General features: G+C 47.7%; 1 protein-coding gene across 3 annotated transcripts in view; it reads left to right on the top strand.

Annotated features, from left to right (window-relative positions):
* TLN2 (talin 2) overlaps nt 1-22618 on the top strand; it is a 463814-nt gene that overhangs the window by 397840 nt on the left and 43356 nt on the right. For all 3 annotated transcript variants that reach the window (XM_055278272.2, XM_055278269.2, XM_063638847.1), the window contains 7 exons: nt 2296-2397; nt 4936-5055; nt 13831-13977; nt 17314-17480; nt 18399-18582; nt 21522-21647; nt 21807-21923. In XM_055278272.2, coding sequence (XP_055134247.1) covers nt 2296-2397; nt 4936-5055; nt 13831-13977; nt 17314-17480; nt 18399-18582; nt 21522-21647; nt 21807-21923 — 963 coding nt within the window. The remainder of the gene's footprint in view (nt 1-2295; nt 2398-4935; nt 5056-13830; nt 13978-17313; nt 17481-18398; nt 18583-21521; nt 21648-21806; nt 21924-22618) is intronic.

Raw genomic sequence — 22618 nt, 5'->3', positions numbered from 1 at the left:
TTGCCCCTAAACTCTTATCTACCCTGGCCTGACATCCAGGGCACCACACAACACCTCTTCCCCATTCCCATTCTCCCTTCGCTCAGCCTGTTGCTGGGGACTTCGAATTAAGTGATGTGTCAGGTCCTTTCGGTCCCTGTGCAGCAAGGCGTTAGAAAGCTGGCGTAGTCTCTCAGAATTTCGTTAATTTGGTTAAAACTCTGAGATACTATTAGACTCATTGTCTGAAATTCTCAAAGCCAGTGAATTATAGAAAAACATGAGTGTAGCCAGAGTTAATTCTAACTTGGATGTGACTCCTGACACTTTGGGGGCTTCCACTGTGGAGCTTCTCTTTGAGATTCTCTCTCTTTCATCTGAGCACTAGGAGGTTTGGAGACTCACAAGTGAGTATGAAGTAATCAGCTTTCCAGGTGACCTTGGACAGGTATTCAAGCTCTCAGAACGTTGATTTCCTCATTCAGTGAGGTTAGTAGGATCCTGTGGGATTTTGTGATGTGTTATCTTTTCTTTGTTTTTGTTTCGTTTTGTTTTTGGCCAAGTAAGAAAATTAAACAAAAACAAACAAAAACTGTGCTATCTACATCACTGCTGTTTTATAAAAGAAAGGTCATGTTAGCACCCACAAAAGGAGGAAGGCTATACTCTCAGAGTAAAGGGAAGTTCTTTCAAATAAATGAAATTGAAATCCTAGTCACTACTTTGTTCTTTCTTTTCCCATTGTCCTCAGACTAGTTAAAGGTTCTTTGGCTGGTGGCCGCTGGCCAAGAACTCTAAGCTGCCCTTCAGCTCCAGCATCCTGGCATGCTGGTAGTGATGTCACATCTCACATGCAAGCTCCTAGCATGTGGCCTGAGGCTTCAGTCAGTTCACAACAAGTGAATGAGTATGCAATTCAGTCTCCTTTGACTAGCAGGGCCCCCGTGCCATGATGGGGATACAGCATCTATCTGCCTAATAGGGAAAGCTAAAAAAGTCTGGTGTGGAGTTTGTGTTAATAGTTTGGTGAAAATTATATGCTGGGCTATGCAGCCACATCATGTATAGGCCACAGTGATGCCTTCCTTTCACTCACAGTGCAGTCCATGCCTGCTCATGACATATAGCTCTCACTGAAGATACCAGCTAACATTTTCCTAATTGACCACTTGGCCCCAATCTCATCTCTGACTCTGAACTTTATGGCACAGAGCTGCCAGGGAAATCTCAAATACGTCATTGCCTACCCCAGATCCCACTGTTGTCTTCATGATTTCAAGGTTCTCCATAAAACAGATGCAGCCTCATTCCCACTGCTGTCAACAGCCCCCTCCTGTTCAGGTCAGGATGACCTCACTAGACTCACTCTGCCTGTATTCATTTCTGTTCACTTTGTCTCTTCGCCTGGAATACCATTCAGCAACCAGTGGTGATGGTGAGGATGGTGGTGGTGAAGATGGGTTGCCTGTTTCTTCATCATTGACGTTATCATCTTTATCATCAGCATCTTCATTATGGTCATTCTCTCCTCTTCCTGTATATAGTTCTTGACTAGGTGTAGTGTTGATTTTTACTGTAACCATGTGATGCCTGGAAGTTATCACTGAAGGACTGGAGATCAGAGTTTAAGTAACCAGCCCGAGGTTCTCGGAAGCAGATCTTGAATACAAATCTCCTACACCAATATGTCCCCAAGCCTGCAAGGGACATAGTCCCATTGTCTCAGTTCTTCCACCCCACAGTGATCTTGCCCTTCTCTCGGTTCCTATTGCATTTATAGTCACGTGAGCAACAACTTATTCCTAGTGCTCGTAATTCCTTCTATTCCCCGATTGTGCTCATAAAGAAGGGTTCTGTGGATAGCCATGGACTTGACCATTCCTCAGGAAGTGCTTCCTGATGGAGAGTCCGCCTCCTTTCCCACCTCATCTTCTGGCACATTGCGCTTCCCTAGAAGTGTCAGGCTGGCTCCCACCTCCATGTGCTTGAATTCTGTTCCCTTTTCTTGGGATGCCTTTCCCACCTTTTACATGTGGCAGACTCCTCGCCTGGTAAGACTTGGCTGAAACATCACTCCTCTGGAAGGCCTCCCACTCCTCTCAGGCAAGGCTGGGAGCCTCTCCTTGCCATGTCCCCTGAATGCCTTATGTGCCCTTCTGTTGAAGTCCTTATTGCACAAGTTGGGTAATTGAGTTGACACTGGGCGAAAGAATCTCTAGGCCCTCTCTGGTTTTCAAAGTTCCTAATTCTCGTAAATACAGTCTGCACTTCAGCAGGCTTCTTATGACCTTTGGATTCTTTTCCTCTCCTCTGTAGCTGGATGAAGGCACTCCTCCAGAACCAAAGGGAACATTTGTCGACTATCAGACGACTGTGGTTAAATACTCCAAAGCCATTGCGGTGACAGCTCAGGAAATGGTAAGAGGGGAGAGAACTGCCCTCCCCACTGTTGTTTGCCTTTTTATCCACTGCCGCCGCTGAGCCTGCAAATCCCAGATCTGTGTCGGAGAGAGAGCCCAGACCACTCTCTAGTCCCTCGGGGGCTCCAGCTTCTGTCCTTTATCTGTGGTCTTTCTGGCTGCCTGTGTCCAGTAGCCCCAGTCTGCTGCAGTTCTTATCTCATGAAAAAGCTGCAAGAGGGAATTAAACATGGCTGAGACTTGGGCATGAGGACAGAGGAGCAAAGGAAGGAGAGAAAATGAGAAGATGGGGAAAGCAAGGAATTTGTAGTTAAGGAGAAAGGGGGAGAATCCTATTCACCTCACGAAGGACTTGAGATGTTTTCAGTAGATTAAAATAACAGTACAAGAGAAGATATTTGGGGATAAAATAGAACAGAGATGAGATTATCTGATGAAATCAAGTTATAATACTTGGAAACTAAGATATTGCCAGTCTTTCAGGCAAAATGAAACAGTATGGTTATGTAAAAAGAAAAAAAAAATTCCCAACAGTTAGAAGGCATACAACTTTTGGAGGTAATGTTTTGGTTTGGTTTGGTTTTTGTTTTTTTGTTTGTTTGTTTGTTTGTTTTTCTAAAATGTAATGCAACTAGAACTGTATTATATAGATTCTTAGATATAAATGGCATTGAGAGATAGTGAATGCTATCTGATATGTTAAGCAGTTATATGAAAGATGACAAATGTTGTCTCCAAAGAATTGATAGGAGTCCATAGAAAAAGTTTCTCCTGACTTTTAAAGGCTCAGATGCTGTAAGATAAAAGTTCAAAAGATGCCTCTTTGATACTTGCCACATAAGCCTGTGTTGAGAAATCAATGGGCCTTCCTCGCTGAAGTGACCAGAATGAGCCACCATGTGGTTGCTGTGCCCAGGTCCCCTCTGAGTGGTTTTGTCATATAATCGTGTGTCCACTAGAGGTTGAGCTTGGACCACAAAGTCGTCCCTGGCTGCTGCCATTCATTCATGGAAACTCTGTGATTGTGCCAGGCTTGTTTAAAAGAATTCGGGCTGGGGAATGGTACACCCATCTCAGTGTTTTGTGAAACGCTGGAGCTGAGCCCAGTCTTGTCCTTCTCAGGGGAGCTTGGAGGATGGATCCTAGTCCGAGCCAGCAGCCTTTCAGCACAGATTCCTGATGAGTAGGAAGCACAGCGCAGCAGCAGTCATGTTTGAGCGGTCTCATGGTATTTCTGGAATGTCTCCAGAGCCAGGTCCTGAGCTGCCCTGGCTTGACCCTCGGTGTCCATGAGCTTAAGGAGCCGAGCCTCAGGCTGCATGGCCACTCCTGAGATAACTGGCCTGGCTCCTTGTGTGAAAGAGGCTCTTCTCACCCTGTCAGGATGCCCAGACTCCCAGTGCACCTGTTGGCAGGTCGCAGTGGAGCAGCGCGTGGCAACACTCACTGTCATGCAGCTCAGTGTGCGTTCCTTAGAGGCCACATCTCAGCCTGAAGCCTGGGACGTGTCTTTGTACACATGCCTTAGAAGGGTTGGACATTCCTGTCCTGCCTTGATGGATGGAGAATCATTCAAAAGGCATTTTAAAAGGCTGTTTAAAATCAAGGTCTTAAAAGGCCACAAAGAAAGAGACAGTATTGTTATCCAGAGCAAGAGGAGGTGGAGCAGGAGGGGAGCCCCTTGATGAGGGACAGTGACACCCATCTGGGTGGCAGATTAAAACTGCTTTTGTGAGAATGTAGAGGTATTTTTGTCTAGGGGAAGAGGAAACACTAGAAACTAGCATGCCAGCTACCTTAGATAATTGAGATGCATCAGTCTATGAAACAGAGAAAAATCCTGAGTATCTTCATAATAAATGCAGAACTTGACCATGTGGGCTACACACCACTCTTAACTAAATTTGTGGCTAAAACCTTGTCATTCTTCGGCACAAATTTACTGCAAAGCTGTATCCTCTATGAGTGTTTTCCTCTAAAACACTGACTTATCCAGCACTTCTCATTCATGGTTTTCTTAACAGCCCTGTCCTCATGCCCTCTCTCGCCTGGGTGGGACCTGCTTTGGGGCACCCAGAGACCAGATCAGCCCCCGACAGAAGCCTGGGCCCAGGGGTGAGAAGCGCACAGGGCTTGTGCCTCCTGGGAGTTTCTAGGGGGAATTCCTCTGGTGACCCCCCAGGGCAGGGCTGGTGAGGGGCTGGCATACTCACCTGCCAGAGGGTGGGCCCTGGGTGCTGGCTCCAAGCTGCACAGCCCGAACGCTGAGCATGTGCCCACTGGGCCCGGCCAGAATCTGTGGCCTGAGCCGGGGCCTGCGAGGGCTCTGGCCTTTTGTGTGCAATGCAGCATGGGCTTGGCTTGAACTGCCCTCTCCAGCGTCTAGCCCCAAATGCAAGGCCTGGCCTTCACCCCCTAAGGAGCTTAAAAGTGAATGAAACCCTTTGGCTTCCATTGATATTAACACATGGTTCTCATGCGTTTCTCTGTGTGTATGTGTGTGTGTGTGTGTGTCTTGCTTGTTTTCTTTTTCCAGATGACTAAGTCGGTTACTAACCCGGAGGAGTTGGGAGGACTGGCTTCACAAATGACCAGTGACTATGGGCACCTGGCTTTCCAGGGCCAGATGGCAGCAGCCACGGCGGAACCAGAGGAGGTCTGCCACCTTAAGACCCCTATTTTAAGATGCACACACACACTGGTGCCCACTCCTGGGTATTTCTTCATAGCTTAGCTCCACTCTAGAAGACCCCAGCCCAGTAACCAGAGCCCAGTTTATTCCCCCACCACTGCACAGCACAGGTCCAGACCAGGTAGCCCCAGGCTATACTCAAGGCTCACTGCCCCTTATGGGGCAGACTGGCCAAGAACTGGGGCATGGGCTTTCAGACAGAAGGACTTTGTATACAGTGTTCTACCAGGTCCCCTGTCCCTGGCCCTGTCACCTGCTGTCTCTATTAGCATGCCCAAGCTTGGGACTGCCATCTTATCACTTCCTACTCCAGTTAGCACATCCCCCACAATTATTTTTGTTTTCCAAAGGTTCACAGAAGTGTTGAAAGAGTCAGGTATGAAAATTAGCTGTCCCTCTCCCTAGAAAGAGCGACTTTCATGAAACAAAGTCTTGCCTGAATATTCTGGGTGGCTAAGAATTGGCCCAGAGATACCTCCTGTGGCCTCCTTTTATTACTTCCCCGCCTTTCCTAGACAGCTTTCCTTAGCGGCCAGTGTAGACTTGGCTTTAGAATGCCTTTACCCGTAAGAGTCTAACTGTAGCCAAAGTTGGGCCCCAAAGGCCACTTTCTAAGAGCTGCCATCTCTCATACTTCTAATGGGGTTGTCCATTGGGAAGGACACAGGTCAGGCGCAGCTCCAAGGAGCCTTTTGTAGCATCTGTATCAGTGTGAACACACAGAGGAGTCCAGGGCTTGGGGAACCACATGGCTTCTTAGAGAAAGGAGGCCCAATTTAAAATGAAGATGAATGGAGTGGATTACAGGGACACTTGAAAGATAAAGGTAATTATATTCTGTGAAATTCAGCAAGCTGTTTATTGAGCTCAGACCCTGTTCAAGACGTTCCTAAATGAACTGAGTTGTCAAGGCAGAAGGTTGTAATTGGTCTTCTCTTCTTATAGTGACAGACACTGTCCCCAAGTTACTCAGTGCTGCTATTTCTCCTGGGAGTCAGGTCTAAGTATGTTTTTACAGAGACTCCGAGAGATATTCCAGAAATGAAGTCCCAAAACAAATCACTTTCTAATGTGTATGGTAACAGTGCATGTAAATAGGAATACCATATATATATATGTACTTGCATACATATATATCTAGCATGGGATTACTTAAGTCTCTAACAGTGCCTGCATTTTGAGATACTAGAATAATTGACTAGGCTGTAGCATGAATAATTGTATTTGGGATGAGTGTGAAGTCACTACCAAGAAAAGAGAGTTATCACCCACATTAAGATTCTGTTGATTCTTTACACAGGCCTATCATTTTTTTTTTTAAATAGACTCCCTGTTTTAGTAAGATCATCTAGATTTATAATTCATTTGACTAACCTATAATTTTGAACTCCATAAACAAAAGTAAGGGAACTTGTGTTACAGTAAGGAAAAGTTTGCTTGGACAAAAGGAAAAAGTGGGCTGGGCGCGATGGCTCACACCTATAAAGCACTTTGGGAGGCCAAGGCGGACGGATCACTTGAGGTTAGGAGTTCAAGACCAAGCCTGGCCAACATGGCGCACCTCCTTGTCTACAAAAATACAAAAATTAACTGGGCATGATGGCACGCACCTGTAATCCCAGCTACTTAGAAGGTTGAGCCAGGAGAATTGCTTGAACCCGGGAGGTGGAGGTTGCAGTGAGCCAAGATTGTGCACTGCCCTTTAGCCTAGGCAACCAAGTGAGACTCCATCTCAAAAAAAAAAAAAAAAAAAAAAAAAAGAAGAAGAAGACGTGTTTGGCAAGGGAGGTTTGGATATCTGTCCACAGAAACCTTTAAAAATGGAATCTGCCACCATCTGCCTTAGGTAGTTTAACTGCTGCCTCCCTGAACTGTCTGTAGGGCCCTTTCCACATGAGTTCTTGTAAGCTACCCACCCAACGTGTGAAACAAGCAGATTTTTTTTTTATTACGACAGAGACCATTAAACCAAAATATAAAATAATGCCGAAACAGCGAGGAAAGAGAATGTGTTGCTAAAAGCACAACAACAGGTTACTTTGGTTATTGGCCCTGCATTTGTAGCAGCTGACGTTTTCATTAAGGTTTTCCTTTTCACTGTTACATCTTGAGATGTATTTTACATTCCAGACACGAGAGCAGTGTGACCTGGAGTGAAAAGGGGCAGAGAGAATATAACATTTCCAGTGGCTTGCTAAGGAAAATTCTTTGTGTACATTTGCCAGACAGATATTTGGGGAAAACTGAGAAGGTTAGGAGATCCCTGAAGCAATGTAGTTTTTTATTCCAAGATCATAGAATTATTTGTTTACCCAAGAGGGCCCCCCCATCACAGCATGTGAAACTATTTATATCCAGGGGAAATAAGGAGCTGCTGCCTTCACTGCAGTCCCGCAGTCCGCTGTGCAAGGTCAGCATTTTGGTCTTTTCCAGAATGTGACAATTACAGGAAAAGTCATAGCTCTGCCCTGGAACGTCAAGCAGGAGCTTTATCTGCTTATTTTTCATAGAAAATTCAAACCTCTGTTAACATCACTTTGAAAACTTCTTTCTTTGGAAAAGTTAAAAACCTCCAGCAGCTTTGCAATGTAAGATTATTTTCCCCTTAAAAAAAAGAAGAAGAAGAAAGAACTCGAGATCCTATGAGCCACAACTTCTAAATGTAAATCCTGAGGAAAAGATTTAGCGACAACAGCGTTGTCTCTGAGGAAAATGTGCAGTAACCACTTGAAATACCGGATGCCTTAAAAGCTGGCGCGATCATTTGTTAAGCGCCTATGGTGAGAACCAGAGCCCTTTCCCCCAGATGCAATGGATGTCTGCTTTAGAATTCTCTAAAATTTTCCACCCCAAGACACACATGCTGGAGGTGGGAAAAGGATGCCCCACTGCCATTGGACCCGCTCTTTTATTAGGTTGGTGCAAAAGTAAATGCAGTTTCTGCCATTTCTTTTAGTGGCAAAAACTGCAATTACCTTTACACCAACCTAATAATAATTCTATTATCATTACTATTATTTTGAGCCAGGGTCTCACTCTGTTGCCCAGGCTGGAGTACAGTAGTGCAATCACAGCTTACTATAGCCTTGAGCTCTGTCCCAGTCTTAAGCAATCCTCCCACCTCAGCCTCCCAAGTAGCTGGGACTGCAGGTGTGCGCCACCATGCCTGGTTAATTTTTCTATTAACAAGGTCTCACTATGTTACCCAGGCTGGTCTCAAACTCTTGGACTCAAGCCACCCACCTGCCTCACCCTCCCAAGTGCTGGGATTACAGATGTGAGCCACCATGCCCAGCCACTTGCCACTTTTTTCTTCCGTGTTTTCTATCTTTGTCAGATAAGTTCCATTCTTGCCTTTTCAACTTTCACAAGCTATCCCAAGCAAATTATATTTGACCTGGTTTCAGACTTAGTTGTTTTTTAAGGCTTGGGAAAAACCAGTGCGTTTTGTTTTGTTTGAGGCAGTGAGGAAAGGCGATCAGGATTCCTTAGACCCCCTCCAACTGGAATCAGATCCAAAACTTCATAAAGACCAGGCTTTTAATTTCCCCCAAGGCACAAAACCAGGAGATGATTTTCTCCATTTTACTTTTATTTCGACAAGAAAAGAATTGAGGGTTTTTCTTGAGGCTCAAGTAACACTTTTTCTAAAGTTGCCAATTTAAAACCCCACATTTTATGTCTTTGAGCAACATTCCTTTCTAATAAACACTGGTAGTTCGTTGGATCACCCTGTGGGCTGGTCATATTTACTGAGAAGTTCACTATTGCATGGAGAAGCTTAGCGTTTTTAAATTCCTTATCTTTTTTTTTTTTTTGAGACAAAGTCTGTCATCCAGGCTGGAGTACAATGGTGTGATCTCGGCTCACTGCAACCTCCGCCACCCGGGTTCAAGCGATTCTCCTGCCTCAGCCTTCTGAGTAGCTGAGATTACAGGCACCCGCCACCATGCCAGGCTGATTTTTGTATCTATAGTAGAGACGGGGTTTCGCCATGTTGTCCAGGCTGGTCTCGAACTCCTGGCCTCAAGTGATCCACCCATCTCGGCCTCCCAAAGTGCTGGGATTACAGGGATGAGCCACTGCACCCAGTCTAAATCTCTTATCTTTTTGGATACAGACTCAAAAAATGAATTTCCTCTGTGGCTCACGCCTGTAATCCCAACTCTTTGGGAGGCCGAGATGAGTGGATCACTTGAGGCCAGGAGTTTGAGACCAGCCTGGACAACATGGCGAAACCCCGTCTCTACTACAAATACAAAAATTAGCCGGGCATGGTGGAGGGGGAGGTGCCTGTAATCTCAGCTATTCAGGAGGCTGAGGCAGGAAAATCGCTTGAACCCGGGTGGCGGAGGTTGCAGTGAGCCGAGATTGCACCATTGTACTCCAGCCTAGACAAAAAGAGCGAAACTCCATCTCAAAAAAAAAAAAAAAAAAAAAAAAACAAAAACGGAATTTCCTTTCAAGGATGTTCCCCTAGTAAAACAAAATGTTCTAGGAAATTGCCAGTAGACTGTTGGTTCTGTTGCCCTCTTTCATTTCAATGCCCTAGCTGTTCCATGTGCCTCTGCAAAGTAATAGTAAAAGAGTTATTATTTATCAAGTCCTACCGCATGTCAGATGCTGTGATGGGCCCACTCCTGTTTCCCCTCACAACTGCAGTGAGATAACAATCTTCTTTTCTTCCCCATTTCACAGATAAGCAAACCTAGGCTCAGGGAGCTTAGTTAAATGCCCAAGACCACACAACTACAGTCGCTAGTACGCGAGCCACTTTAAATAACTTTTTGGAATAAGTGAATGTTCCAAGTAAGTAAATAAGTTAACAAGTAAATATGTGGAGTAGCCAGGATTCAAACCCAGGTTAGTCGGGCATCACAACCCTGGCTGCCTCTCTGCACCCGTCTGCCTCCTTTTGCAGCAGTACACATTCATATGGCACTTTCATCTTTTTGAGATTTTCCACATGTACCTGTTCATTTGACCATCCCATCAGCCTCCAGAATGGGACATAGCTTCTGTCCTGTGTCACAGGGGAAGGAACAAAGGCCCCTCAAGGTTAGTGGGCTCACCCAGAATGTCAGGTTCCCAAGGAGAAGGCAGAGCTGGAAGAAGTTCCCTAGTCCTTTCTGCTGCCCAAAGGGGTGAAATGTTGAGAACAGGGCTGGCTGGGAATCCTGAGACCCCATCCTTCCTCTTAGATTCAGCCCTCCTGGCCCATGAACATCAGTGGATGAAGCCTATTTCAGCTTGTCCTTGATAACCCTGCATCCCTCCCGTGTGCTGTCCAAATAGGATTGTGCAGACACACATGCAAGATACCTGTGAGGCTGAGCCTCAAGGGGTCTCCAGGTACCTAGATGACAGTTGTGTGACTTGGCACAGCCCTGAATATGGAGGCAAAGCCCTGGGTTGACTGAGAACACCAAAGGCCTTTGCAGCTGTTGCCTCACTTATTCTCATCCCCTTGTTTTCTGGTACTGGCCTTCCTTGGAGCTTCTTAACTGGAATTTTATTTCTGATGACCACTGGGCCAGCCGCACCATTGATCCTATACAGGCTCCCTTGCTATGTGCATCGTGTCACCTCCAAGAAAGGGGCCAGGCAGCAGGGCGCTGGGGTATGTTTTTAGAGCGTAGCCTTCGGTGGGGTGTGGCACTAAGGGAGCACAAGAGTGTTGTTGAGGATGTATCCCACCACGGATCATGTCATCCCATAGGGTTCAGGTTCAAGACAGCTCAAGAGTGGGTCCTCCCTCCCTCCCACTCTGAAGGGGATTTAAGATACAGGTGTTCGTCCCGGTGCCTTGCATTCTGCAAATAGAAAGCTCAGGCTAGACTCTGCACGGGAGCAGGAGGAGCGCACAGAGAAGTTGGAGAGCCTGGGTCTCTTCTAGCATCATGGTTTCATGCCATGTTCTTCAAAACCCACAGAGAAGGTTCTGCATGTTTGCCCCTAGTGTCGCTTTTTAAACTTAATTTAACTGTTGTTGAAACTGTTAGGAAAACCCGCCTTGCTGTCAACCTTTCACTCATGTGGGTGGCAGAAAGGAGCTTTTGAGTGTGGTCTAGGCCAAATGGGAACCCCTTGGGGGCCACCAGTGCTTTGCTTCAGGCTGCGGGGTAGTTTTGTGCTGATCTCAGGCTGCTGCTGCATCTGCCTTGCCTGCAGTGGTCAAGAACTGGGAGGAAACTGCTCTCCTTTGGTTTCTTTATGCATGTAACAGGATTTTCTCAACACTGTGTCACCAAAGCAAAATACAGAAATAATTTGGTGGCTAAGGCTGTAACTAGCCTTCATAACCTTATCTGTAAAACTTTGGTTCACTCAGTCTCATTTTTGGCTTTTTATTGGGTCAAAGATACACATTTTAACTCATAAAGGAAGAGTATACTCATAACCCATTACTGCTATCCATTTGACCTATTGAGATCCACAAGAGATTTAATTTCGAGAGGGAGAGGAAGGGTTCTGCTGCTAAGTAGAAAAATCAAAGAAGTTAGAAAAACACTGATCTACCGAGTAGAGCACTGTGCTCAGGATTAAAGACCTGGATTCTCACCTAGTTTTGCCAGGGACCAGCTGTGTGATCTTAGGCAAATCACTTCACTTCTCTGGGTCTATAAAATGGGGAGGTTGAACTGCTAAGATCTTTTTTACCGTGAAATTCTATAAATGTTTCTAACTCCATTTCCTTCTTACTTGACTTTTCCAGCAGCACTTTATCCTTTAAAGATCTGTGGTCATCACTGACCTCAGAGCCCTTGCCTCTAGATTATCTTACCCTGAAATACTTAGGTTTTAACTCTGTGGATCTGGAACGCTTCAAGAGCCAGATTGTTTGAAACTTTAATGGGGTATACCCCTGCTTCAGCTTAACATTATTTTCAAACCAACAAACATGTCCAGCAAACACGTATATTTAAATGACATGACATCTGTGTGGGCTGGAGTGTTTTTCCCGCCTCAGCAGCAGCCTTACTACTACACCATTCCAGATCTGTTGGCAGAGCTGCCGTGTTGTGCAGTCCAGAGGTGCTGCTGCTGTTGTATTCTGCATGGAGGTAGTCAACAAGACAGCCCTGCCTAATTATGAAATGTCTGTAGCACCCTGTGTACGAAGGTGTATAGAAGTGTATAGAAAGCACCCAAAAGAGCAGAAGCTTGGCTGGGTGTGGTGGCTCAGCCTGTAATCCCAGCACTTTGGGAGGCCAAGGTGGGCGGATCACTTGAGGTCAGGAGTTCGAGACCAGCCTGGCCAACATGGTGAAACCCCGTCTCTACTAAAAAAAAAATACAAAAATTAGCCGGGTGTTGTGGTGGCCACCTGTAATCCCAGCTACTAAGGAGGCTGAGGCAGGAGAATGCTTGAACCCGGGAGGCGGAGATTGCAGTGAGCCAAGACCACACCACTGCTCTCCAGCCTAGGTGACAGAAAAAGACTGTATCTCAAAAGAAGAAAGTGTATAGAAGAGACCTAAAGGAGCAGAAGCTCAACTTTGTCGATCAGGAGAATATTCTACTAAATGGATTTAAAAGTATTTTGGGCCTTTAAGGGGTTTAGAGGAGGGTTTTTTCCCTAAAAACAGTGTTTCGATAATATGAGAAATAACAATTGCAGCACCCCTCATTCTCCAAAGTCACTCTTTCTTTAACTGTGACTAATGAGATGGTATTGGAAGATAGCATCCAGGGGGCCAAAAATCTCCCAGGTTTTATTCACAATACCTGAGATCTTTTCATAACTACTCCTGATAGACACTGGAAAAAAAAAGAGCCATAGCTTCTAGCTCTTGTAGATTCTTGAAAATAACACTGACCCATGCTTAAAGTTTTGTTTTGGTTTGGTTTGAGTTGCCTACCTGGGCTAGAAGGCAGATTATTTATGGCAGCTGTATTGATCAGACCAAAATGAAATTTGATGTGAAACGGGGCCGTAGGAATGCAAACTTCGGGGAGGTGGAAGTGGAATTTATTACACCTTAAAGGAGACAGCTGGCAGCTAATCCAGAGCGAAGCCCACTTGGCCTCTCTTAGGCAAAGTACCTTTTATAATCACATAACCCAGGAGTTATTAAAAGAATGTGTGCCTGCTGAGCTTTTAGCTCTAAAAATGTACCTTTTAAAGGAAACCTCAAACCTGACCTGATAGGAAGTCTGGGCTCGGTATGGTCGCTGTCCCCACGGGATACAGCTGGGGAAGGGGGTGTTCTGGTTGGTAAACATACCAATTTTGCAAGAATCTGAACACTTAGAAATATGCTTAATACGGAAACCACATTTTGAACCTCTAATTACCCTCTAGAGCTATTGTGAAGAATAAATGAAATTAAACACATTACCTGCTTAGAAGAGGCCTTGACACACAATAGGGGCTCAGTAAATGCTTGTTGAATGAATAACAGAATTATCCCACAAAGTTCATCTAATTAACATTCTCACCAGGTAGCTGGAGGAGCAGATAAGCTATAAACCAGGAAAGATAATGTATCAAGGAGAGTATTACGCTAGGACCGCAAGATACAGGCTTGCTAGGTAGAGACTGGGCATTTTACAGTCTCTCAAAAGGGAAGCAAAATCAACCAAATTCCATACTTCACCAAACACAGACTCCTAATAGGAGTGGAATTTTCCTAGCCAGGCTCCCATAGGACGTAGGAGAAATTTTCCACATAGGGAAGGCCTCAATGGCAGGGTCCATCACGCTTCTTCTTCCCCATCCTGGGCTTGCCTCTGCAGATCGGATTCCAGATTCGCACTCGTGTGCAGGACCTGGGCCACGGCTGTATCTTCCTGGTGCAGAAGGCAGGGGCCCTCCAGGTCTGCCCCACAGACAGCTACACCAAGAGGGAGCTGATCGAATGCGCCCGTGCCGTCACGGAGAAGGTAAGGAGCAGCCCTCTGTTTAGAGCCACAGGAACCTGCGCTGGCTCTCAGTGATCCGCTGTAATCAAGGACAAAAGCAGGAAACTAAGCCAAAGCTAACCCAGCTGACTCAGCTGTCTCATCCCGATCTTCCCCACTGCCCAGGTTCTCCCAAAAATGGGGTGCATCGGGGAGCTGGGGTGATCATAGGCCCAGAGAATTTGAGGACTTAGAGGGACTGTCCCATGAAGGTCAGGCCCTGGCACTCCCCCTTCTTGCAGGGCTTCCCCGTAGGCAGATGGTATCAAAGTCCCCATCAGCAGCCAGGAGCCCCTGGTCAGGGGAGGCCTGGAGCCACAGCCCTTTCCTGCAACCCCTGTTGACACCATCTTCTCAAGGAGGCTGCTGAGGGCTGAGTCAGGAGGAGTGAAAATCCCTTTGGTGTAACCTCTCATTTACAGATGAGACAGTGAAGTGGGGGTGGGTTAGGCCACATGGGGCAGTGGCGTGTACCTTTGTGGAGAAGCAGAAACTTGTCCTCGGTTTTCTGATTCTAAAGACAGTTGTTTGTAGAGAGATTCCCATGGGGTGGTGAAGAAGGCTCTAAGATCTTAGCTAAGGTACTTCAGCTTTCCACAACTCGATTTCCTCATCTGTAAAATGAGGATAAAAATATATAATATCTGACTCAGAACTGCAAAGATTTACTGTGCTGATATGTGTAAAAGTGCCTGGTACGGTGCCAGACACCCAGTTACACATCTAATAAATCTAGCTACTGTTTTCTCTAAACTTTCCTCCAAACTTCTTTATCTCCAGGCAGTTTTCCCCGGTTAACCATGCCGTACTCTGAATGTTTCTTCATTCCCAAGTAGCTCTTTTATTCTCCCCCAGTACGCGAGTCTTTTGCTTTGCTTTTTGTCTCGGAATCATTTTTCAGCTCGGCTGTTTTGCAGGCTGCTTGAGGTACAGGATAAAGCATCCAGGTTTGGTGGCTTTTCCCCTTCCCTTCACTCTGGTTCATAGGACATAGAGCTGTGTCCTGTTTAGAAACTTGGCAACAGACTTGAGGGGCGGGCAGGGGGGAACCCTCAACTGGAAGCTGCTGCCACAGAGGCTGGTCTGTCCGTGGCCCTCCCTGAGGCCAAGCCACAGTCTGGCCTTCTCCTGTAGCCCACAGGGCTGTCCAGCCTCCTGGGACTCCACAGACGAGGAAATAAGTCTCTCAGCTGGAGGAAGGCATTTGCCTTCCTTTCAAAGCCCTTTCTTGTTATTGAAGTTATTCTTGCCCAGTTCCCCACAAAAGGCCTTATAGTGGGAGCACCAGGAAGGGAGGAGAGGGGTCCAAGCTACATAGTGTTTGTAGGCATGGCCAAGCAGCTTGGTCTTCCTGAGCTGGCCTTGGCCCTGCTACCTCTCCCGGCTGTGGATCCCTGATTTAGGACACCTGGAGGGATCACCAAAGGAGAGGAGGTGGCTCGTTCCTAACAACTGGCCTTTTGACTGTTTCTTGCTGCGCGTCCCTGTCCTCTATGCCTTGTGTGTCGTTATATGCCTTGATGGTGTGTAGAGTGTACCCACACACAGCCATGACTTGTCTGCCTTTGTGTCCTCAGACCCTAGTGACTAGCAGATACTCAATAGACACCTGCTGGCTGGCACACCCTTCACAGAGGGTGGGATGCTATTTCTGGACTCTTTTTCTTTCACCTTGTTTAAGAATGTCTCTCTCCCACACACATATACAACCCTGCAGGCTTCCCATGATACTTGGCCTTTGTCACCCATCCTCTGAGGGGCTTTCCACAACCTGGATACCTCATTTCCCAGCCAGCTATATGCCAGTCTGACTTGTCTTTTGCTGGTAGGACCTAGTAGCATTTAAAAGAAAGGCAGATGAGGAAGAGAAACAATTCCTTGTGGGCTGGTCTTGGAATGTGGTAGGTACCCAGGAAATGGTCCCTGTGCCTCTCCTGCCAGACTGTGTCCACGGCGTCTGCTGAGATCTAAGCAGCACAGGGACAGAGTGTCTCATAATCCATGCCTCTTGCTGGCACAGTGAAACAGTGACTCCCCTGCTCTGGGTCAGTATGTTTGAAGAAATATACATACAAAATGTTGTCAGATTCTTCTTTGGGTCATAGTCAAGGGTAGCAGGTGTGTGCACACAGAGATTAATACAAAGACTCAAAGAGCCTCCAGCCACTAGCCTGACACATGCAATTTACATTGGGTGCAGTGGGCCATCCTGAGGGCAAGAACGGTGTGCTGTGGGATCCCGGGAGGCAGGGCTGTCTCTGGAAGAGGAGAGCAGGGGGAGGTGTCTGGGGCTCAGCTGTTTTGCAGGCTGCTTGAGGCATAGGATGATATATCTGTGCTTGATGGCTTTTCCTTCTTCCTTCACTTTGGCGTCTTGCGGGGCAACTAGTTCGGTGGCTGGGGGAGAGGGGCAGGAGGCATTGCAGGCAGAGCGCAGACCCAGGGTGGAGAGATGGGAGTGTTTGGGAAAGTCAGGAGCTGGCGGGTGTGGTGAGAGCCAAGTGAAGTGGACACATGACCAGAAAGGGAGCTCAGCCAGGGGAGATTTGTAAGCAGGGTGTTAGCGTGGTCAGGTTTATGTCATAGGAAAGTGAGCAGTGAGGGTCTCGGAGCAGTGAGGGTGTACACGATGGGTGAGGGTGACAGCACAGGATTTCTGACATGGAAGACACCCGAGTGAACTTGCTGGGCCCTCGGGGCACTGAAGTGATGGTTCGGGGGTGGATGACGGCTCGCAGGAGCGTTAGAAGTGGAGAGGTCACATACACAGATCCCCTCTAGACTCCAGCCCTTCTGAACTACATTCTGGAGAATTTCCATCCCAGCAAAGGAGCGATGAGTGTTAGCAGTGGCCTGTTCCTACTGAAAATCCTAATAAAAGGGGATGTAATCGCCACACCTTTCACAGGAGCCTAAGCCTTTCTCCCATTCTGTGGTTTCAGAAACATAGTAGTGATTGAATAAATAGCATCTGCCCTCTACTGAGCACTTACTGTGTGCCAAATGTCTTGCTAGACACTTTACAGGTATTTTGCTTCCTACTTAATCCCCTCAACAACCCTGATAGGCCAGAAATAATGGCCCCATTTTACAGATGAGGAAACTGAGGTTTGGAGAGGTAATGCAGCTTTGCCTAAGGTCACATGGCCTGTAAATGGCAAAGCTGGTATCCAGACCGAGGCTGTTGACTCCAGACATGTGCCATTAACCTCTAAGCTACATCACCTTCTAGGAGCGAATTCAGTATTTTCAGAATCTGCTTTTAGGTCCTGTTCTCTCCATTTCTTAGCTCCCCTCACATTCCCTTTTTGCCTACAGGTCTCCTTGGTGCTCTCGGCTCTCCAGGCCGGGAACAAAGGAACCCAGGCATGCATTACAGCCGCCACTGCTGTGTCTGGGATCATTGCCGACCTGGACACCACCATTATGTTTGCAACAGCGGGGACGCTGAATGCAGAGAACAGTGAGACCTTCGCAGACCACAGGTACGTGGGGTTCCTGGACGGGGAGAGGTTCAGGCCGGCCTGCCCCTGAAACTCATGATCGACTTGGAGACGCCACCTGGGAGCCAGAAACGCAGTTATCTGTTTTGATTTCAACAAGATGCACAAGCTGGGAAAGTGAACCATGTAATCAGAATAAGCCCCCTTTGCCAACTGTAAACACAGTGTCGTGGTTCGAGCTTTGCCTTTGACAGCCTTAAATCCAGCCTGCTACAGCAAAAGACAGCTTTTAGACCTGCCACATGCTGAGCCAGAGAGCCGTTCCTCAAACTACTGGCCAACCCCAGCAGGACTGGGAATGCCGGGTGCAGGCATATTTCGCTTAAACCCTGTTTTGGGAAGATAGGGGCTCAAAGCCCCTATCTCTGCTCAGCTTGCACTCAGCCTCTCTATCTGCTGCTAGGGACCTCTGAAACCTCACCGCATGTCCAACACCTTTCTTCCCCCGTGCAATCCAAGGGCTGGGCTAGGGAGGCGGTTCCCAGAGCTCTGCTGTCTCTTCCCAAGCCCAGCCTCTGATCCTGAACAAGGTGCCCCAACCCATGTGTCCTCACAGTCACTAGCTATGAAGTATTTTAAGGGACAGTGGGAGCCATAGAAAAGAAGCTGACCTTTCATTGAACTATAGGGCTTGGGAAGGGAGCCAGGTTGGTGGGCCTGACTCTCACTGAGGTTTTCATGTCAGTCGGCTATGTGAATGAATACTGGTTGACTTTCTTCTTCTCCCCCCAGTTTTGCATTTGTGGAAGATGAGAGTCCCTTGGTAAGGGGAGGTGTAACACAGCACTTCTTCAAAGCCCTTTAACAAAAGCCCCATGTGAGGGATTTCTTTTCTTCTTGAAGTAATCAAGCTTTGCCCTCTGTCTCTCCCCGTCTCCTCTGCCCTCCTGGCTCTCTCAGGGAGAATATTCTCAAGACAGCCAAGGCATTGGTAGAAGACACGAAACTACTTGTGTCAGGAGCTGCGTCCACTCCTGACAAGCTGGCCCAGGCGGCCCAGTCCTCAGCAGCCACCATCACCCAGCTCGCAGAAGTGGTCAAGCTGGGGGCAGCCAGCCTGGGCTCCGACGACCCCGAGACCCAGGTACTAGCAGGGCCTGGGGAGTGCGTCCTCCTGGTCTTCCTGTGAACGCTGCACACCAGGCCTCAGAAGAGGCCTAAGGCAGAACAGGAACTTTTGAAGTAGACAATGTGTGTGAGAGTGTGTCTGGTTTGAGGAACCGGTAGGAGGCAGTCATCCAAGCGAGATAGTGGCAGACTGTGGTGGTGGGGATGGAGACAAGCTGAGGGATTTGAGAAGAGTCTAGAAGGAAGGCTTGGCCTAGGCTGGTGAAGGCTGGAGCATGGCTTGCCTGAGGGAGGAGAAGGAGTGAAAGGCGGCTCCTTGTGCAGCCAGAGCAGGGCACAGGAGCTCCCTGAAGGGAGAGCTGGTGTGGGCAGGGGGAGGTGGAGGTGATTGAAGTGCCGGAGCCACACACAGGTAGAACTAGTGAGTGTGCATGAGCCTGCCCAGGCACAGGGCTGTGGGTTCAGGGACTGTTGCCATAGAGGTAGGGACTGCAACCACACGAGAGGAAAAGCCAGGGAGTCAGGGCAGAGCCTGGAGGAATCCAGCATTTAGGGCCCCTTTACTGTGCAAGTGGCACAGGAGACTGAGAAGCAGCAGCTGCTGCAGGGAGGAAAGCCGCGGGTGTCATGTTGCCAGGATGGAGTGTTTCAACCCGCCAGAGACAGAGTTAAGAAAGAGGGAAGCCTGGGAACTGGTTATTGGCCTGTTCCGGTAACCATCGAGTGCCATCGAGGACATTGGTGTCCCCAGCTGCTTGTGTGGCAGCAGCCAGATGGGGGTGGGGAAATGAACTCAGCACCTGTAGATGGCCCGGGTGAGAACTTCGGTTCTCAAGGAAGAGAGATAAGAACTGGAAGGCTAGGGAAGGGCCCTGTGCTTCTGTGACTTCCGCTTCTGATATTTGGCAATTTCATCGAGATTACTTGCCTGTTCCTTGGTCCCCTTCCCAGACCACTGCTCCTCAAGGACAGTCACCACAGTTTGCTCATCTTTGAAACTTTCGCATGCAGCACAGCTCTTGGCACATAGTGGCTACTGGCTACTGAACAAGTATATGTTCACCTGTTGTTGAACTAACAGCCAACAAAAGTCATTAATAAATGGATGATGCCTGTTCCCAGAGCACAAAATTAAAAACAAAACAAAACAAAACAAAACTCTGCTCTCTATTCCCAGAACCGTCAAATGCCAAGCACTTCAGTTTTCACTCCTTAAACCATTCTCAGAAAACTAGTCTGTCTGGACAAAACTGGTTAGAAACCCCCTGCCATTCAGTGCCCCCAGGGGATGCAGTGACTGTGCTGGTTCACTTGAGGCCACCAGCTCGTTCCCTCACAGCACGACCCTTCCCTCCCTGACGGCACCCATGAGTGGAGCACAGCTCTGAGAGGAAACATTCCTTATGCTACCATTGCATCATTTCTGTTGGATTTCTGATAACATCAGAGTCCAGATTGGCTGCCTTTTGGAATTCTAAGCATTCGCAAAAACCTCCGCTATAGGTGGCGGGTGCCTGTAGTCCCAGCTACTCGGGAGGCTGAGGCAGGAGAGTCGCTTGAACCCAGGAGGTGGAGGTTGCAGTGAGCCGAGATCACGCCACTGCACTCTTAATACGTTTTCACATCTGAGATCCCAGTTTATCTTCAAAGCAATTTAATGAGGTAGATGGGGCTAGCAAGCTAATTTCACTGTGGATGAGGAGCCGGAACCACGCACACAGGCATGGCACAGTGTGGAGGTTAAGACCATGGCCCTCATGCTCACCAGACTCTGAATCCCAACTCTGCCACTCCTGGGCTCTGGGAGTGTGGACATAAGGATTGTGGTTCGCACTCAAAAAGGCGGTGGCGAGGAGTAAATGAGATAATGTGTGTAGAGTGCTTGGCTCAGCACCTGAACACTGCCCTCAGTAAAGGGAAAATGTTTTTATTATTATAGAAGTAGGAGTTACTGGAGCTAGCGGACTGCGAACGCTTAAATGCAGTGCCCAATACTGTGTAATTCCCATCTAGACCTGGTACTTTTCACTCTAAATCTGGCACTTTGAAAAGATGATCTGTGGTCTCTGTGAAATTAGAAAAGGAAACACAGATAATGCATCACATCCAGGTTTATGTGGGAAAATACCTGCATCTTCATTCCACAAGTATTTACTGAGTACCTGTTGGGTGCTCGTCCCTGTTACAAGCGTGAAACAAAGCAGAAGTCCAGGCCAAGCCTCCTGGAGCTTGCACTCAAGTTGAGGGAGAAGACAGATGATTTTTAAGTGAATAAATGATAAAATAATTCCACCTACTGATAAGTGCTGTAAATAAAACGGCAACCTGACAGTTTCAGCAATTGCAGGAGTGGGCCCTTAGCCGAGGGATGGGGAAAATCCTCTGAGGACGTGACATTTGAGCTAAGGCCCAAGTGATGGAAAGAGCCGAGTCCCAGTTAGAACAACGAGCAAAGGCCCCGAACAAGAATGAGTTGAGATTTCCCATGGAGAAGAAGATAGGCCGACCTGTGTGCCTGTAGCAGAGCACCTCATAGCCAGAGAGGCAGGCAGGGCTGCTGTGGGGCCTTGAGGGCCGGGGTCAGGTGGGGATTTTTACTAAGTGTTCAGGGTGCCAGCTAGGAGTGAGTGGTTTTGCCTCTCCGGTGTCCTTCATGCTGTCAGAGGCAGCTCATCTGCCAAGTTGCTGGCTAGGATGTTTTACATAAGCTGCACGTTTACACCTGACTTCTCCGTTCTGGCTCAGCTTCAGCCTCCCCTGGGCAGCTTTTGAGAGTCCTGAGTCCTGTATCAGAATCACCAAGGGTGGCTTCCCAGGAGGTCTGCCATGCTGCAGACTTTAGACTGTCTTTCTCTCATCCCCTGTGCCCCGGCCTGCCCTCAGGCTGCATGCCTTGGTGAAGCCCACAGCTGACATCTTGACGCCTGCTCACCTGAGCTCTGTGCTCTCTTTCAGGTGGTTTTGATCAATGCCATCAAAGATGTGGCCAAGGCCCTTTCCGATCTCATCAGTGCTACCAAGGGAGCTGCCAGCAAGCCAGCGGACGACCCTTCCATGTACCAGCTCAAGGGGGCCGCCAAGGTAGAGTGGGGCTCTGGCTGGGGATGGGCACCTGAGTTCTCTTCTCACTTAAAGGAAGGAGAGGTGTCCTTGCTCATAGCATGCGATCCAGAAGTAAAAGGAGTCGGGGCTGGACCTGAGACACTGCACTATCTGTATTCATTCTCTCTTCCTATGCAGGTGATGGTGACCAATGTCACCTCCCTCCTCAAGACTGTAAAGGCGGTGGAGGATGAGGCCACCCGGGGCACCAGGGCGCTTGAGGCCACAATTGAATGCATAAAGCAGGAGCTTACGGTAAGGAGCCAGCAGTTACCTCCCTTGGGTACCAGATTCCCACAGCTGACCCCAGTGAGGGCTCATTTGAGGTTTTTTACCAATGAGGTTTTACCTAAAACACCTGAACTGAGAATGACCCTTCACCTGCCTGCTGGTGGCTTTATATAATTGAGACCCCATGTGTCACTGAGTTTGGCTGGGATTGATTTGTAATTGTAATCAAGGAGTTAATTGAAATGTATCACTTAGGACTACTCAGGTTTAGTTCCACTAAAATTATAGCACAAAATCAAAGCATTGTCAAAGATTCCTGGAAAAAGGGAAAGTCAGTATGACTGCGCTTACCTGGAGCATTAATTCTGTGAACAGTGCTTAGCCTTTCTTGATGCACATTGCTTTTGGTACCCGCACACATGCAGAATTGGAAGTCTGCCGTTTGCTATTGGAAAAGCCTAGAAGCCTTTACCTGAGACACTTCCCTTTAAAATCCAGCTTCCTTCCGTTGGAGTCATCTGACCTGACAGAAATTGATGCTGTTCTTTTCTGACTTGTTCCAGCATTGCAGAGTTGAGGACATTCTGGAGTTACTGCAATGTGGATGATATCTGCTGTTCTCATGATCCCACAATGGTTGTGGATTGGCTCATTCTAATCCCCACAAATAGGAATATGCCAAAAAGAGTAGTTTCAAACAGATTTCTTTTTGATAGGAG

The sequence above is a fragment of the Symphalangus syndactylus genome, chromosome 5, assembly GCF_028878055.3.
Source record: "Symphalangus syndactylus isolate Jambi chromosome 5, NHGRI_mSymSyn1-v2.1_pri, whole genome shotgun sequence".
NCBI lineage: Eukaryota > Metazoa > Chordata > Mammalia > Primates > Hylobatidae > Symphalangus > Symphalangus syndactylus.
Note: the sequence above shows the minus strand (reverse complement) of the source record. Positions and strands in the feature narration are given on the sequence as shown.